Raw genomic sequence first — 18399 nt, forward strand, 5'->3', positions numbered from 1 at the left:
TAGAACTATCCCCAAGAAACGCAAGTCCTGGAACCAGAATCTACCTACTTCTTCATCTACCCAACTGCAGAATGTAACTTACAAATCCATATATATGGCCGATTTCAACTACCTCAGTTCCAAATGGTGGAACACATTACCAAAGAGCATCACGAATTATCTCCATTTCAGAAAAGAACTGAAAACATATCTTTCTACAAAATTCTACTATAAATAATATAACCATACCCCTTCATCACAAGCCCATAATCAAAATGTAAACTGTAATTTTAAAACCAGCACCATAAGCCTTAACTGCAAAACTCAAACCAATACTGTAACCATCAGAATGTAATCTGTAAGCCACCTGTTTTTGGATAAAAGTGAGATACAACAATGCATAAATAAGTAAAAAAATAAATTACTCAGATAATAATAAATGTGGGCACCTTCTACCTTTTTATCTGAAAAGTAAAGCAGAACGTTCTCACATTACAAACATAAAAAGCGATAATGATTCTATTCTAATCCAAGATGCAGATATTCTTCAAGGTTTCAAAACATTTTATTAACAACTTTATTGTAGTGAGCTTTGATTAGTCTGAGGTAAAATATGACTTCTTGAAACGTCTGTTACATCCAGCCTTAACTGAAGAAGATAATGCTAAACTATATGGTTTTATTACCACTGATGAATTAGAATCAGCCATTGAGAGTATGGCTCTAAACCAAGCTCCTGGCCCTAATGGCCTCACAATAGAATTTTATAATGCTTTTCAAAAATCTTTAATTCCATATCTGCAATCATATTTCTCCTACCTAACTGATACAGGGACAGCTACTGGATCATTTATTGAAGCTACCATTATTGTCCTGCCCAAGCCTGGTGAAAACCCAGAAGACATTAAAAAAAATTATACAGATTCAGATTCAAGATGGCCGTGGCTGAGGCATGACCGGTCTGTAGTTCTCTGAAACATACCTGACTTTGGATATGCCAAAAAGAAGGGGCCGTCCCATTTCTACTGCCCCTCAGTGGCATATTCCTTCTACTGGAGGAATTCAATCGCATTTTCAGAGACTATCGGTCCCGACGCGGGTGGAAAGCCCGCTGAGCGGCACCCAAGTGAATGGAGACTCAGGTGCATCTCCAGGGCTAGAGCTTTCGCTCAGCCCCGAAGCAAGAGTACCTCCCCCACAACCTTCGAGCTGCAGTACTCCACTGTTGGCGCCCCCTATGTCATTTTCCCTGCTAGGGATGGCTGAGGAGAAGCGTTACAAGCAACCGGAGCAATTCGGGCAGTGGAGGAACAGAGATCCCAGCTGGAGCCTATAGCGACAGCTGGAACGCCGAAGGAAAAGGAGGCTGAAAGTTTGGAACAGAAAGAAAAGACGGCTATGACGGAGGTACAATATACACAATGTCCTACTACTATACTTAAACCCAAAGAAGTTATACTAGACTCTTTATGGTCTTTAATTGTGGATCTAGGCAAGGCACTAAGCCCTCAAGTGCAAAAATTATCACAGGATTTAGTTTTATTGGAACAAAATACAAAAGAAATGGATTTGAAATTAGAAGTGGTAAAACAACAATTTAAAGTTCATGATGAAGATATTAAAAGTTTACAAAAAATACAGGAAATTTCAATTAAAGATTTAACTCTCCTATGGAGAAAGACTGAATTTTTGGAAAATTCAACTAGGAGCAACAATCTACGTTTCCTGAATTTTCTGAAGCAATTGATGGTAACCCCAAGAGAAATGTTGAGGAGATACTTAAATGAAGTGCTAGGAGTAGCTGAAGAAATTATACCTCCATTTTCACAGATTTATTATTTGCCTTCTAAAACTCATGTGGAACGTGATAATCAAGATTTAAATCTATCAGCAGTACTCGAATCTTCAGATAATGAAATAATTCCATCAACATTGATTGCAACAGTAGGTCTAGCTCCTGATAAAAACTGGATAATGTCATTGTTCTTTAAAAATAGAGAAAAACTGTTTTTGGGACAAAAAATACGAATCTTTCCTGACCTTGCAAAAGAAACACAAAAAAGATGACAACAGTTTCTTTTGATGAAACCTGGTGTTCTTCAATTAGGGGCTACGTTTTTTTTTGAGGTTTCCGTGTAAATGTGTAATTAAACATCAAGCGGTTAAGTACGTCTTTTTTGATCCTGCTCAACTAACAGCTTTTTTTAACATCTACGAATAAGTAGTGGGGGGTAAACATTCTCTCTTGATATATTAAATATGGAACCGATTAAGTAAGGTAACATGCTAGCTATTTCCTTTAAAGATGTTTTCAATTTAATTAAACTTCATTATGTAACATCTTGAATCCAATATAGAGGACTTGAGCAAATAAGGCAAAAATCTTTTTCTTTTTTGGTAAAAAAAAACTCATGTTGTGATATAATTTGTGCTGTTATTTTCTTTTCTGTACAAGTGTATACTTGAAAACAATTTAATAAACATAAAAAAAATTATACACCGTTTCTAATATTGCTTTGGAATCTTTATTATCAGCCATAAGAAATGACCCCCTTATTAGAGGCATAGAGTATGATACTCTCAACATCAAATTGTCTGTCTATTCTGATGACATTGTTTTACGTTACTTCTGACTCAATACCTTCTTTACTTGAGACAATCAATTCTCATCGATATCAAGCTGTAAGCTAAATGCTAATAAAATGGAAATTATGCCTTTAAATTGTCCAGAATTAAAAATGGAAATAGATACATTTGGATTTCAGTGGTCCACAACCAAACTTAAATACATTGGAGTCTTTTTTTTTGGTCCCGTCTTTGATGGAACAATTCATTATAACACTGAATGCATTCTACAGTTCACTAAGGCCCCCTTTTATAAAGCTACGCTAGTGGCTGTTGGTGCGGTAATGCTGACGCAGCCCATTCGCTTAGAATGGACTGGGTTGGCATTGCTGCACGACAGCCACTAGTGTGGCTTTATAAAAGGGGGCCTAAGGAACTTACCCAAAAATGGTCACCTTTGAATCTGACATTATGTGGCCACCTGGACGCTGTTAAGGTGATGATAGTGCCTAAAATAAACTGCACTCAGTGTGCTTCCCTCCCTATTACGATGAGGCACATGTCAAATTATAGAACAAATTCTCTCTAAATTTTTATGATCCAACTAACAGTCTCTTGTTGCTATCAAGAGACTTAAATGTCTTAAGGACAAAGATGATGTAAACTTTCCAAGTTTTCATGGCTATAAAATTTCATTCCTGATGCGGCAAGGCTCATTATGGCTACTTATACAGGACTGTTCTGATGTACCTACTTGGCTACAACTTGAACATGCACTCTATGATCCTGTTCTCTTAAGCTTGCTCCCAGTTATTTATTTATTTATTGCATTTGTATCCCACATTTTCCCACCTTTTTGCAGGCTCAATGTGGCTTACAATACATCATAAATGGTGAAGATATAATAGAAAAATAGACAGTTTAGTTAACAGAAGAATCATGGTAACATGATAATGATATAACAGGATAGTAATATAACAAGCAGATATTATAAGGCAGTTCTGAATATCTGTGAAGGAGTAGTGTATGTTTACATTTGTTGATCTTTGTGGTATGCTTTATTAAAGAGATGGGTCTTTAGTAGTTTTCGGAAGTTGGTTAGTTCGTAACTCATTTTTAGGTTGTGCGGCAGTGCGTTCCATAGCTATGCATTCAAGTAGGTGAAATTCGATGCATGCATTAATTTGTATGACTCAAGAAGCTCATTAATCCCAGCATACAGAGAACTGCAGTAATCTATCTGAGATATTAATATGGCCAGGACCAACAATTTAAATTGTATCCAATGAAAAGAGGATCTCATCACTTTAAGCTGTCATAATTTTGCAAAGACTCTTTTGGACAGATTAGCAACTTGATGTTTCAAAGTTAATTGTGTGTCTAGAATAAAACCTAACACTCTAGAAAATGTATCAAAAGAGAGAGATTCCCCAGTGTTGAGAACTGGATTTTGTGGTACTCTGCTTAAAGATGTATCAAAATAAAGCAATTTAGTTCTCACAGTATTAAGCTATTGCAACTTGCTTCTCACAGGTCTCCCACTTAGCCATCTCTCTCCTCTTCACTCTGTTCAAACTTCTGCTGCAAGACTAATATTCCGCGAGGGTCGTTATGCCCATATTAGCCCTCTCCTCAAGTCACTTCACTGGCTTCCTATCCGTTTCCGCATACAGTTCAAACTCCTCTTATTGACCTATAAGTGCATTCACTCTGCAGCTCCTCAGTACCTCTCCACTCTCATCTCTCCCTACATTCCTCCCTGGGAACTCCGTTCACTGGGTAAATCTCTCTTATCTGCACCCTTCTCCTCCACTGCTAACTCCAGACTCCGTTCCTTTTATCTTGCTGCACCATATGCCTAGAATAGACTTCCTGAGCCAGTATGTCAAGCTCCATCTCTGACCGTCTTCAAATCTAAGCTAAAAGCCCACCTTTTTGAAGCTGCTTTTAACTCCTAACCCTTGTTCACTTGTTCAGAACCCTTATGTTATCATCCTCACTTTAATATTCCCTTATCTCTTGTTTGTCCTGTTTGTCTGTCCTAATTAGATTGTAAGCTCTGTTGAGCAGGGACTGTCTCTTAGTGTACAGTGCTGCGTACGTCTAGTAGCACTATTGAAATAAGTAGTAGTAGTAGTAGTACTTTATCAAGTTTATTGATGCCCAGTGATGTGTCTTAGAAATACATTCTGAAATTAAATCATCTGTATCTGTAGTACCATTTAGTAAGGATACCAAAATAAATATATCATCTGCATAAGAAGCAGCATAAAATAATGAGGATGTTAAATTACCTAGAGAACTCATAAAAACCTTAAATAAAATTGGCGACAAAGGCGGACCTTGAGGGACGCCATAAACTAAGCTCCAGAACTCTGAAAATTTTCCGTTTTTTTCTGACAGTAACCAGCTTATAATCGAAACTTTTCACCAGTGATCTTCCGACACAAATTGGAAGATCGCCGGCGATTTCACAAAAGTAGCTAAAAGCGTATAATCAAGAGCTGGCTTTTTAACAGCATCGCCGCTTTCCCGTCGCCTCACCGGCGAAAGGTCAAGGGGGCATGTCGCCAGCGAAGGCGGGGCATGGGCGTGGCTACCAGATGGCCGGCTTTCAGCGATAATGGAAAAAAAAGCGGTGTTAAGCGGTATTTGGCCGGGTTTACTTGGTCCTTTTATTTTCACGACAAAGTCTCAAAAAGGTGCCCCAACTGACCAGATGACCACCGGACGAAATGGGAGATGACCTCCCCTTACTCCCCCAGTGGTCACCAACCCCCTCCCATACTACAAAAGTTAAAATGAAAACCGTTTTTGCCAGCCTGTATGCCAGCCTCAAATCCCGTACCCACCTCCATGACAGCAGAATGTGTTGTATCATCTGACAGCCTTTCCGTGGTTGCGATGTGGCTCTCGGGTGAGTGTGACACCTTTTCTGTTAGGTGCCCTGCAGAGTCACATCAGCAATGCATTGTGGTGGTTGTAGGGTACTGGGCTATACTCCCATGGTGCTTTCCCCCCTGCTAACTGGGTCAGATTGTGCCCTGTTTTGTTTCCGGTAGTCCATGAGGTAGTGGCCATTTTTGTAAGCCAGTTTTAGATCCCTTTCATGTGTTACCCACGTTAGAAAACGTTATTACCTTGAATGTTGCTGAAAGAGGGCACTGTACAGCATTCAGCCAGCTTGGACCTACTGCTAATCTCAGTATCAGGGAGACTCTTTGCCAGTGGGGCACAACCTCTGATCTGCAGTTAACTGTGAGTAAAGGTATTTATTCAAATAAAGTACTTTTTCAAAGACATTAGTCTTCAGGTGTCAACTGCTGTGCCAAGGTTATACAGCAGCAACAAGTCCTACGGGCCTGAGTGTGTGCAGGTCCCTGGAGCATTTTAGTGGGTGCACATTTGTGGGTAGGGGGTTTCGGGGGGGCTCAGCACCCACAGTAAGGGAGCTATGCATGTGGGTACTGTTTCTGAAGTCCACCACACTGACCCCTAGGTTGCCCAGTTGGTGTCGTGGCATGTAAGTGCACTACAAATGCTGGCTCCTCCCACGACCAAATTCCTTGGATGTCGCCGGGTTGGCAATGGCCGACATTTTTTTCCAATATCGCTGAAAAACAAAACCGGCCATCTCAAACCCAGCGACATCCAAGGCATTTGGCCGGTATAAACCGTATTATCGAAAAAAAAAAGATGGCCGGCCATCTTTTGATAATACGGTTCCGGCCAGCTGTTGCGCCACTGCCAAAATAGATTGCTGGCTATCTATTTGGCCGGCGATGTTTGATTATGTCCCTCCACATTGCCTATTAGCAAAAAAAACCTTTAAACCACTTCAGAACAGTACCATCCAAACCCAATCTGTTCAGCCTATTTTGCAATAATATGTGATCAACGGTATCAAAGTCCCCTGAAACATCGACTGAATTAAAACAGACAGAATGTTTTGACTTAATAAGATCTTAATCTTAGTGACAGCGTAACCAATAAAGATTCATTAGTATGCATTGTTCTAAATCCATATGCTACAGAGTAGATCTGCAGTTCTTTTTAGTTAGTGGAATCTTTTAAATAAGAAATAAAAGGACATCAATAATAGTTTCAAGCAACAGACTATGTAATGTGCATTAGTCTGAACAGAAGAACAAGTTAACAATCCCTAAGTAACAGGATAACAATAAGGAGATGAAAACTTTCACACATCATCATTTCCCAGTAGTCGTACATTAATTATACAAGTAATTATTAGGCTTAACCAATATTCATTGCACTGTACAATTACTTTAAAACCTACAGTTTTCATCAAGTCATCTAGATGTTAGCAGGCTTTATAAATGAAGGTTTGGCATCTTTCCTTTTTCTCCCACCAAGTGTCACTAACAGAGATATAAGAGCATAACAGGACTTCTCAGCTCATCAATCTGCCCAGCCTCTTTCCTGTTGCTATACCATAATCTTAGCTGATCTATGGTTTGATCTTGTTTCTTAGCAGCTAAAATAACATATGTGTTTATGATATGTCATATACAGACCACCCTTCTTATGATGCTATATATATTGTTAAAATCATCTTTATTGAAACATTCAGAACATTGAGAAACATAAACCAGCAGAGTAATATTTTGACATGATATCCAACTAATTCTGACTCATGAACTCCCCCCTCACCTCCCCGCTTATCTAGACCTGATAATCCAAGTCTGGATTGCCACTATCCAGGACAGGTGCAGCCATGATACAGTCAACATTTCAATATCCAGTTGTGCATTCTATGTGATATGACAGTCCAGAACAGCTCCCAGATTTGTTGAAACCTTCTCCAACATCCACCTTATGTTGTTCTAAAACCACAAGAGCATTATGAGCTTGAGGGCCACATGGGTGCTGTCAGAGACACCAAGGACAGAGGAGAAGCGAGCAACCTAAATAGAATTGGGTCATTGGGTGTTATCTCTGTTGCTGAATCTGGGAAAATGCAATATAGTCAGCTGTGTATGTGAGAAGGACCACGAGGAACGTGTGGATGCACCTGGAGATGGCTGACTGGCTGAAACCTGCAGTGGCTGGACAGGGCTGTCTGGAAACTGCCAGTAGCTAGAGAAGCTAGTGTAGAGGGTGACTTTGAGGTACATGGACATAGATTGTCTGTTCTCTATCAGTGGTGGTGTGGAGGAGGGGCTTCAACTGTTGGCAGCTGCCTTCAACTGAATAGCTGCTTTGTTGAAGCAGAAGCTCAAGGAACTGTGTCCTGGACCTATTTGTCCTATGATAAGGATGTGGCCTGTTGGCCCTTGTCACTTCCATAGGTGTGCTCGTGTGTTTTGTGCCTGAGGACCAAAAACTCCCACCATCAACACCCAGAGTGCTCCCTACCACCAGCACTCAGATCCTTTGTAATAAAGGGTGAAGTTATGGATTTGATATACATTTATTATATGTGGGTGTACCATTGTATGTACTTTCTTATAATAGCCTGATTTACAAAGTGCATAATAGCAAACAGTTGCACTCTGTTGATGAAACATGGAGACCTGCTTATTCTTATGTACATGACAACCCACCAAAATAGGTAAGTATTCCTATATTGTATATACAACCAGAAAAAAGTAAGCACTATAAAATCATACAGCTTTCCACAAAATATTTTCTTTTTGTAATTTTCTTGTAAATCCCCAATCAGAAATACCAGTAGTAATGAATACAATGAGGTATTTTAAACAAAGCCCAACACTTCTGAACCAGAGAGGACCTGGCCTGCAATCCTGTTCATTACTGGTATTTCTGTTAACAAGCAAGGCCAACTGTTTTTACTGATCTCATGAAACTTTGGAAAAGATTTACTGATCGGAATATTCTTCTCATCTTAGTTATCAGCACGATCACTACCTGTTGTACAGTCTGATGAGAGATTGCAGCCATTGCTTAATCACCTCAGGTAAGCCTTTTCTTCTTTAAAGATCAGCGAAGGTTATCCACAGAGATTAAAAGAAAAACATATGCCTGTTTTTAAGGATCCTCGCATTTCCTTCCCTATAGCAACATGGATTCTAGCCTGAATAATTAATTCATGAGCTAAATGTTCTACTCGTTGCTGACAGTTTCCTCTTCCATAAAATTTTATTTTTTTGGTTCAGTAAATTGTGATTTATTTTAGTTGTAGGAATTTTAATGGTACCTTTTGCCTGTACATTAGAGACTTGGCGGATTTTTAGAATAAGGGAATAGATTAAGATTACTTAGCTCATAGACAACAGCTAGATGAGAATTTTGACGGAGATTGAAATCTTAAGTGAAAAGGATTTTCTTATACAAGAGCACAACTATGGAATGGCCTTCCAAAAGCTGTGAAAACAATCCATGACCACCTGAACTTCAGGAAATCACTAAAAACCAACCTCTTCAAAAAGGCCTACCCCAATGATCCTACGTAAACCTCTTCACCCAAAACACAGCATGCCTAATGGTCGTACTGGACAACACACAATCTTCATCCCTTCTGACCCTCCACATATACCTCATTCGCACTAATCAACCTTGTATTTGCTATCAGCTGACTGGGCAAACGCCTTAACGGTACTATGTAAGCCACATTGAGCCTGCAAATAGGTGGGAAAATGTGGGATACAAATTCAACAAATAAATAAAGACAATTGTATTTGAACATCTATTTCATTTAAAACTCTTTAAAATTTGAAGCTCTTTAGCCTTAATAGGCTTCTGTCGACCAAAAACTTGACATCAGTAAATGTAGCCACTGCATCTGCTAATCAATTAGACACATACTTCGAACAAAAAGTAACTAAAATTAGGAGGGCTGTACTGCAACATAAGGCCACTAGCATTTAATCTTTCATCAAGCAGCTTGTCTGGATGCTGGTATTGCAGCTGACCGACAGTGGTCCTCCTTTCTGATACCCACTCATGAGACTGTCAAATCCTTTTTTGAAAAGTATTCTTCCTCACATTGCCTTCTGGATTCTTGTCTAAGTTATTTATTAAAAACTGCACTGACAGGATTCATTGACCTTCTTCAAGCTTATATCTCTTTTATGCAGACTCAGGGTGCTTTTCCTCAGCAGAAATGTTCTATAATACTTACCCCGATCCCTAACAGCATCTCTGCTTCATTGGGAGACTTTAATAATTACAGACCTGTTGCTTCTATCACATTGGTGACTAAGGTAATGGAGAGAATAGTTGGTACTCAGCTTATGAATCACCTTTTCTCTTTTTTCCTCTTGCATAAATCCCAGTCAGGCTTTAGGCCTTGTTATAGTATTGAGACAGTCTTGACCACCTTAGTATCTGATTTTAGGGAAGCAGTGAGTCCAGGCTTTAAGTTTTTAGTAATGCAATTAAATATGTCAAGTGCCTTTGGCCTCGTTGATCATGAGTTGCTTTTAGGCCTATTGGACCAATTTAGACTGTGTGGGAAGGTTCACCAATGGCTCCGTGGCTTCCTAAAATCTAGATTGTATCAGGTGAATTTGTTAGGTTCTCTCTCACCATCCTGGTCGCCTGACTGCGGGGTGCCATAAGGCTTGCCACCATGGGCGTAGACTGGGGGGGCGAGGGGGGCAATGCCCCCCCCAAACGACGACGACGACTGGCGCCAGTAGTAAAAAAAAAAAAAAAAAAAACAAGCGGGCACGCTCGTCTCTCCGTCCGCTTCGCTTCCCTGCCCTCTCTGTCTGCGTCCCGCCTTCCTCTGATGCCATTTCCTTTGGGCGGGACGCAGACAGAGAGGGCAGGGAAGCGAAGCGGACGGAGATGAGCGCGTGTCTGTCTACCCCCTCTCTTCCTCCCTCCCTCCGGCGCAGGCAGCAGTCTTCTTCAGCCTTTCTGTGCTCCTGGCAGCGGTAACGACGTATACACGCTACTTTCGGCTCTGCCCCGAAGCCTTCTCTTCAAGTTCCTGTTCCCGCATAGGTGGGAACAGGAACTTGAAAAGAAGGCTTCTGGGGCAAACCGAAGGCAGCGTGTATACGTCGCACTCGCTACCGCTGCCAGGAGCACAGAAAGGTTGAAGAAGACTGCTGCCTGCGCCGGAGGGAGGGAGGAAGAGAGGGGGTAAAACGGAGTCATGATACTGGACCTCGCGCAGGGGGGGCAGCAGAGTGAAGATGGATGGGACTGGGAGGGGTGGGGAGCAGAGGGAAGGAGCAAGAGATGGATGGGACTGGGAGAGGAGGGGAGCAGAGGGAAGGAGCAAGAGATGGATGGGACTGGGAGAGGAGGTGAGCAGAGGGAAGGAGCAGGAGATGGATGGGACTGGGAGGGGTGGGGAGCAGAGGGAAGGAGCAGGAGATGGATGGGACTGGGAGGGAAGAAGCAGGAGGTGGATTGGGACTGGGAGAGGAGGTGAGCAGAGGGAAGGAGCAGGAGATGGATGGGACTGGGAGGGGTGGGGAGCAGAGGGAAGGAGCAGGAGATGGGACTGGGAGAGGAGGTGAGCAGAGGGAAGGAGCAGGAGATGGATGGGACTGGGAGGGAAGGAGCAGGTGATGGGTGGGGAGCAGAGGGAAGCCTACTGGAAAGAAGACACTGCATAAAACAGAAGACACTGGGACCAAAGCGAATAGAAAAACTAAATGATCAGACAACAAAGGTAGAAAAAAGTATTTTATTCAGAATTTATTAATTGAAATATGTTAGCTTTTTGAAATGTGCATCTGTGATATTTTGCATGTAAATTTCGATTTTTCTGGTATTGCTGCATGCTAAGTCTGACTTCTTGAGTTAACTTTCCTGTTCAATATTTTGCCTTCATACTTTTTTATTTCTAGTTCCTTGTGTCATGTCTGTTGTGTCATGTATTTTTCATGTGTGATTAAGGTGCAGTATTCTGCTAGCGTGTAGTATTTGCAGCCCTTTTTGTTTTGCTGTTTTCCACGAGGTAGTGTATTGGTGTTTTAGAGCCTGGTGTAATTACAGTTCTGCCTTTTCACGCATAAGGTTGTAGCTCATCCTGTCCTTGGAATTAGTGCTGTTATGGTTTAGTAAAGATATGAGTGTGTTTTTGCACAAGTTTGTGTATAGCGTTTTGCAGTGGAGAGATTGTGTGTTGGCCTTACTAAGGTGGCACCAAACATCAGAAAGGGTGTAGAACCTAATTCTCCGAGGACAAGCAGGCTGCTTGTTCTCACTGATGGGTTGACGTCCTCGGCAGCCCCCTCCATCGGAAAGTTTACTAGCAAAGGCCTTTGCTAGTCCTCGCGCGCCCATGCGCAGCGCGCATGCGCGGCCGTCTTCCCGCCCGAAACCGGCTCGAGCCGGCCAGTCTTCTTTCGTCCGCGCTCGGTACGGTCGTGTTACGCCGTTCGTGCCCTAGAGAGTCGACCTCGCGCGTCCTTTTTGACGTGTTTTTCATCTCTTTTTCACAAAAAAAGTTCGGGAAGCGCTCCGGAAGTGTTCCGGAAGGCCCTTTCGGGTTTTCTGCCCTTCCCGTATTTCTCAGTTTTTTTTGCCCCGTAAGTTTTCTTTCGTTGTCGGGGTAGGCCTTTTTTGGCCTCGGTCGAGATTTTTCTCCCTCTAAATTTTGGTGCTTCAATTTGCGCCATTTCGGCTTTTGATTTCGCCGGCGTGATTTTTCCGCCCATGACATCGAAGCCTTCCAGTGGCTTCAAGAAGTGCACCCAGTGCGCCCGGGTAATCTCGCTCACTGATAGGCACTCTGCGTGTCTTCAGTGTCTAGGGGCCCAGCACCGCCCTCAGAACTGTAGTCTGTGTTCCCTGTTACAAAGGCGGACTCAGGTAGCGAGATTAGCCCAGTGGAACGTTTTGTTCTCGGGCTCTTCGTCGGCATCGGCACCGGAGGCATCGAGTGCATCGACGTCGTCAGCGTCCGGACCATCTTCCTTGGCTGCCGCTCCATCGACTGCATCGAGGCATCGGGCCTCTGCATCGGCGCCGAGGCATCGGGCGACTGTATCGACGTCGGTGGTACCGAGACTTCGTCTGCTGATGTCGTCGGACGGAGGTGCATCGTCAGGAGTGCAGGTGAGGGCTGTCCATTCCCCTGCTGGTGGCGGTGAGCCTTCGGGTGGGTCTCCTCCTACCCTGAGGGCTCCTGCGGTACAGCCCCCCCGGGATCGACCTTCTTCGGTCTCGGCCCCGAGGAAGCGACGGATGGATTCTACTTCCTCCTCGTCGGTGCCGGGGAGCTCCGGTGACATGCTTCGGAAGAAGTCGAAGAAGCATCGACACCGGTCGCCTCCCCATGTCAGCACCGAGAGCTCTGGGTCGCCGAGGGATTCGGCACCCAGCAGGCATCGGCACCGAGAGGACCGCTCACCCTCTGTTCAGGAGGTGTCGATGCGCTCCGCTCTGGACAGCCCGGAACAGCCTCCACGCCCGGAACAGGTTCTGACGTCGACGCCTGCATCGACCTCTCAGCCTTTCTCTGCAGCCGCTCTGAACGAGAGCCTCCGGGCCGTTCTCCCAGAGATTCTGGGAGAGCTGTTGCGCCCTACCCCTCCGGTACCGGCGGTGCTTGCGCCACCGGTGCCGTCGAGCGTGGCGCCGGCTGGCCCATCGCCCAGGTTGAGGTCCCCGACGTCGGTACCGCGTGCGGTGCCGACCGCGGCCACCTCCCAGGAAGGCTCCCCGACTACGTCGGCGGAGGGAGCTTCGCCGATGCGGGCGAGGGACTCTTCCTCTCGACGCCCCCACCGTGGACGGGGTTCCACCGAGTCGAGCAGGGCGAGGTTGCAGACACAGGTTCGTGAACTTGTGTCTGACACCGAGGGTGAGGCCTCATGGGAAGAGGAGGAAGACCCCAGATATTTCTCTGACGAGGAGTCTGAGGGTCTCCCTTCCGATCCCACTTCCTCTCCTGAAAGACAGCTTTCCCCTCCTGAGAGTCTGTCTTTTGCTTCCTTTGTCCGGGAGATGTCTACGGCCATCCCCTTCCCGGTGGTTGTGGAGGACGAGCCCAGGGCTGAAATGTTTGAGCTCCTGGACTATCCTTCTCCACCTAAGGAAGCGTCCACTGTTCCCTTGCACCATGTCCTGAAAAAGACATTGCTTGCGAACTGGACCAAGCCACTAAGTAATCCCCACATTCCCAAGAAGATTGAGTCCCAGTACCGGATCCATGGGGACCCAGAGCTGATGCGCACTCAGTTGCCTCATGACTCTGGAATTGTGGATTGGCCCTAAAGAAGGCTAAGAGTTCTAGGGAGCATGCTTCGGCGCCCCCGGGCAAAGACCCTAGAACCTTAGACTCCTTTGGGAGGAAGGCCTACCATTCTTCTATGCTCGTGGCCAAGATCCAGTCTTACCAGCTCTACACGAGCATACACATGCGGAACAATGTGCGGCAGTTGGCGGGCTTGGTTGATGCTCTTCCCCCTGAGCAAGCCAAGCCTTTTCAGGAGGTGGTCAGGCAGCTGAAGGCGTGCAGAAAATTCCTGGCCAGAGGAGTTTGACACTTTTGATGTTGCGTCCAGGGCCGCTGCTCAAGGTGTGGTGATGCGCAGGCTCTCATGGCTGCGTGCCGCCGACCTGGAGAATAGACTCCAGCAGCGGATTGCGGACTCGCCTTGCCGTGCGGACAACATTTTTGGAGAAAAAGTCGAGCAGGTGGTAGAGTCTCTCCACCAGCGGGACACCGCATTCGACAAGTTCTCCCGCCGGCAGCCTTCAGCCTCTACCTCTACAGGTAGAAGATTTTTCGGGGGAAGGAAGACTGGTCCCTATGCTTCTGGTAAGCGTAGGTACAATCCTCCTTCCCGACAGCCTGCGGCCCAGGCTAAGCCCAGCGCGCTCGCTCTCGTCAGCAGCGTGCGCCTCAGCAAGGCCCCGCGGCTCCCCAGCAAAAGCAAGGGGCGAGCTTTTGACTGGCTCCAGCAGAGCATAGCCGACATCCAAGTGTCAGTGCCGGACGACCTGCCGGTCGGGGGGAGGTTGAAAGCTTTTCACCAAAGGTGGCCTCTCATAACCTCCGACCAGTGGGTTCTGCAAATAGTCCGGCAAGGATACACCCTCAATTTGGCCTCAAAACCTCCAAATTGTCCACCGGGAGCTCAGTCTTACAGCTTCCAGCACAAGCAGGTACTTGCAGGGGAACTCTCCGCCCTTCTCAGCGCCAATGCGGTCGAGCCCGTGCCATCCGGGCAAGAAGGGCTGGGATTCTATTCCAGGTACTTCCTTGTGGAAAAGAAAACAGGGGGGATGCGTCCCATCCTAGACCTAAGGGCCCTGAACAAATATCTCGTAAAAGAAAAGTTCAGGATGCTTTCCCTGGGCACCCTTCTCCCCATGATTCAGCAAAACGATTGGCTATGCTCTCTGGACTTGAAGGATGCCTACACACACATCCCGATACTGCCAGCTCACAGACAGTATCTGCGATTTCAGTTGGGCACACGCCACTTCCAGTACTGTGTGCTACCCTTTGGGCTCGCCTCTGCGCCCAGGGTGTTCACAAAGTGCCTAGCTGTGGTAGCAGCGGCACTTCGCAGGCTGGGGGTGCACGTGTTCCCATATCTCGACGATTGGCTGGTGAAGAACACATCCGAGGCAGGAGCCCTGCAGTCCATGCAGATGACTATTCGCCTCCTGGAGCTACTGGGGTTTGTGATAAATTATCCGAAGTCCCATCTTCTCCCAGTGCAGAAACTCGAATTCATAGGAGCTCTGCTGGATACTCGGACGGCTCGCGCCTATCTCCCAGAGACGAGGGCCAACAACTTGTTGTCCCTCGTCTCGCGAGTGCGAGCGTCCCGGCAGATCACAGCTCGGCAGATGTTGAGATTGCTGGGCCACATGGCCTCCACAGTTCATGTGACTCCCATGGCCCGTCTTCATATGAGATCTGCTCAATGGACCCTAGCCTCCCAGTGGTATCAGGCTGCTGGGGGCCTAGAAGACGTGATCCACCTGTCCACGAGTTTTCTCAAATCCCTGTATTGGTGGACGATTTGCTCCAATTTGACTCTGGGACGTCCCTTCCAAATTCCTCAGCCGCAAAAAGTGCTGACCACGGATGCGTCTCTCCTGGGATGGGGAGCTCATGTCGATGGGCTTCACACCCAAGGAAGTTGGTTCCTCCAAGAACGCGATCTACAGATCAATCTTCTGGAGTTGCGAGCGATCTGGAACGCTCTGAAGGCTTTCAGAGATCGGCTGTCCCACCAAATTATCCAAATTCAGACAGACAACCAGGTTGCCATGTACTATGTCAACAAGGAGGGGGGCACCGGATCTCGCCCCCTGTGTCAGGAAGCCGTCAGCATGTGGCTCTGGGCTCGCCGTCTCGGCATGGTGCTCCAAGCCACATATCTGGCAGGCGTAAACAACAGTCTGGCCGACAGGTTGAGCAGGATTATGCAACCTCACGAGTGGTCGCTCAGTTCCAGGGTAGTGCGACAGATCTTCCAAGCGTGGGGCACCCCCTTGGTGGATCTCTTCGCATCTCGAGCGAACCACAAAGTCCCTCAGTTCTGTTCCAGGCTTCAGGCCTCCGGCAGACTAGCATCGGATGCCTTCCTCCTGGATTGGGGGGAGGGCCTGCTGTATGCTTATCCTCCCATCCCTCTGGTGGGGAAGACTTTGTTGAAACTCAAGCAAGACCGAGGCACCATGATTCTGATTGCTCTTTTTTGGCCGCGTCAGATCTGGTTCCCCCTTCTTCTGGAGTTATCCTCCGAAGAACCGTGGAGATTGGAGTGTTTTCCGACCCTCATCACACAGGACGAGGGGGCGCTTCTGCATCCCAACCTCCAGTCTCTGGCTCTCACGGCCTGGATGTTGAGGGCGTAGACTTTCTCCTTGGGTCTGTCGGAGGGTGTCTCCCGCATCTTGCTTGCTTCCAGGAAAGACTCCACTAAGAGAAGTTACTTCTTCCATTGGAGGAGGTTTGCCGTCTGGTGTGACAGCAAGGCCCTAGATCCTCGCTCTTGTCCTACACAGACCCTGCTTGAATACCTTCTGCACTTGTCTGAGTCTGGCCTCAAGACCAACTCTGTAAGAGTTCACCTTAGTGCAATCAGTGCATACCATTACCGTGTGGAAGGTAAGCCGATCTCAGGACAGCCTTTAGTTGTTCGCTTCATGAGAGGTTTGCTTTTGTCAAAGCCCCCTGTCAAGCCTCCTACAGTGTCATGGGATCTCAATGTCGTTCTCACCCAGCTGATGAAACCTCCTTTTGAGCCACTGAATTCCTGCCATCTGAAGTACTTGACCTGGAAGGTCATTTTCTTGGTGGCAGTTACTTCAGCTCGTAGAGTCAGTGAGCTTCAGGCCCTGGTAGCCCAGGCCCCTTACACCAAATTTCATCATAACAGAGTAGTCCTCCGCACTCACCCTAAGTTCTTGCCAAAGGTCGTGTCGGAGTTCCATCTGAACCAGTCAATTGTCTTGCCAACATTCTTTCCCCGTCCTCATTCCTGCCCTGCTGAACGTCAGCTGCACACATTGGACTGCAAGAGAGCATTGGCCTTCTACCTGGAGCGGACACAGCCCCACAGACAGTCCGCCCAATTGTTTGTTTCTTTTGATCCCAATAGGAGGGGAGTGGCTGTAGGGAAACGCACCATATCCAATTGGCTAGCAGATTGCATTTCCTTCACTTACGCCCAGGCGGGGCTGGCTCTTGAGGGTCATGTCACGGCTCATAATGTTAGAGCCATGGCTGCGTCGGTAGCCCACTTGAAGTCAGCCTCCATTGAAGAAATTTGCAAAGCTGCGACGTGGTCATCTGTCCACACATTCACATCTCATTACTGCCTGCAGCAGGATACCCGACGCGACAGTCGGTTCGGGCAGTCAGTTCTTCAGAACCTGTTTGGGCTTTAGGATCCAACTCCACCCCCCGAGGGCCCTGTTTGTTCTGTTCCAGGCTGCACTCTCAGTTAGTTGGTAAATTTTTTAGGTCAATCTCAGTTATGTCCTCGCCGTTGCGAGGCCCAATTGACCATGGTTGTTGTTTTGAGTGAGCCTGGGGGCTAGGAATACCCCATCAGTGAGAACAAGCAGCCTGCTTGTCCTCGGAGAAAGCGAATGCTACATACCTGTAGAAGGTATTCTCCGAGGACAGCAGGCTGATTGTTCTCACAAACCCGCCTGCCTCCCCTTTGGAGTTGAGTCTTCCCTTGAAGTGTATTGTTTTGCTACATACTGGACTGGCCGGCTCGAGCCGGTTTCGGGCGGGAAGACGGCCGCGCATGCGCGCTGCGCATGGGCGCGCGAGGACTAGCAAAGGCCTTTGCTAGTAAACTTTCCGATGGAGGGGGCTGCCGAGGACGTCAACCCATCAGTGAGAACAATCAGCCTGCTGTCCTCGGAGAATACCTTCTACAGGTATGTAGCATTCGCTATCATGACACACTAACTCTTGAAGGATCTACATATAGAGCCTATGCATTTCTAAGGTCAACACTGGTATGGTATAGGAAAGGGGGTGGGGAAATACTACTGGAGATGAAGAGGGAGTGCTGGGTAAGGAGGAAAGAAGGAAGGAAGGAAGGAAGGGAGAAAGAGCTGGCTTGATATCTCATACATATTCATTATGGTTATTCCCCCAAAAAGCCAGCTCTTTTTCCCTTCCTTCCTCCATATTAGCATATCATTTGCATATATATATGCAAATGAATATGCTAATATGCTCCGCCCCATCCTTTGCTCCCCCAAATGAAACAGTCAGACTACGCCCATGCTTGCCACTATCTCCAGTCCTGTTCAATGTTAAGCTGGCTCCGTTAGGTGAAAGACTAGAGACAGCAGGGTTCTTCACTTTCATTTATGCGGATGATATCACAATGTATATCAATTTCAAGACTGTTCATCCAGAAATTGTCCCTAAGATTAGGCTTGGTCTTGATTTGTTGGAATCTTGGGCTTCCAAATTTA

The 18399-nt window shown here is 46.3% G+C and overlaps 1 protein-coding gene across 2 annotated transcripts in view; it reads left to right on the forward strand.

The window, feature by feature from the left end:
• The window catches only part of PRIM2 (DNA primase subunit 2), a 470633-nt gene that overhangs the window by 267859 nt on the left and 184375 nt on the right, over positions 1-18399 (forward strand). For both annotated transcript variants that reach the window (XM_030198993.1, XM_030198994.1), the window contains exon 8: positions 8415-8482. In XM_030198993.1, coding sequence (XP_030054853.1) covers positions 8415-8482 — 68 coding nt within the window. The remainder of the gene's footprint in view (positions 1-8414; positions 8483-18399) is intronic.

The sequence above is a fragment of the Microcaecilia unicolor genome, chromosome 3, assembly GCF_901765095.1.
Source record: "Microcaecilia unicolor chromosome 3, aMicUni1.1, whole genome shotgun sequence".
NCBI classification, from domain to species: domain Eukaryota; kingdom Metazoa; phylum Chordata; class Amphibia; order Gymnophiona; family Siphonopidae; genus Microcaecilia; species Microcaecilia unicolor.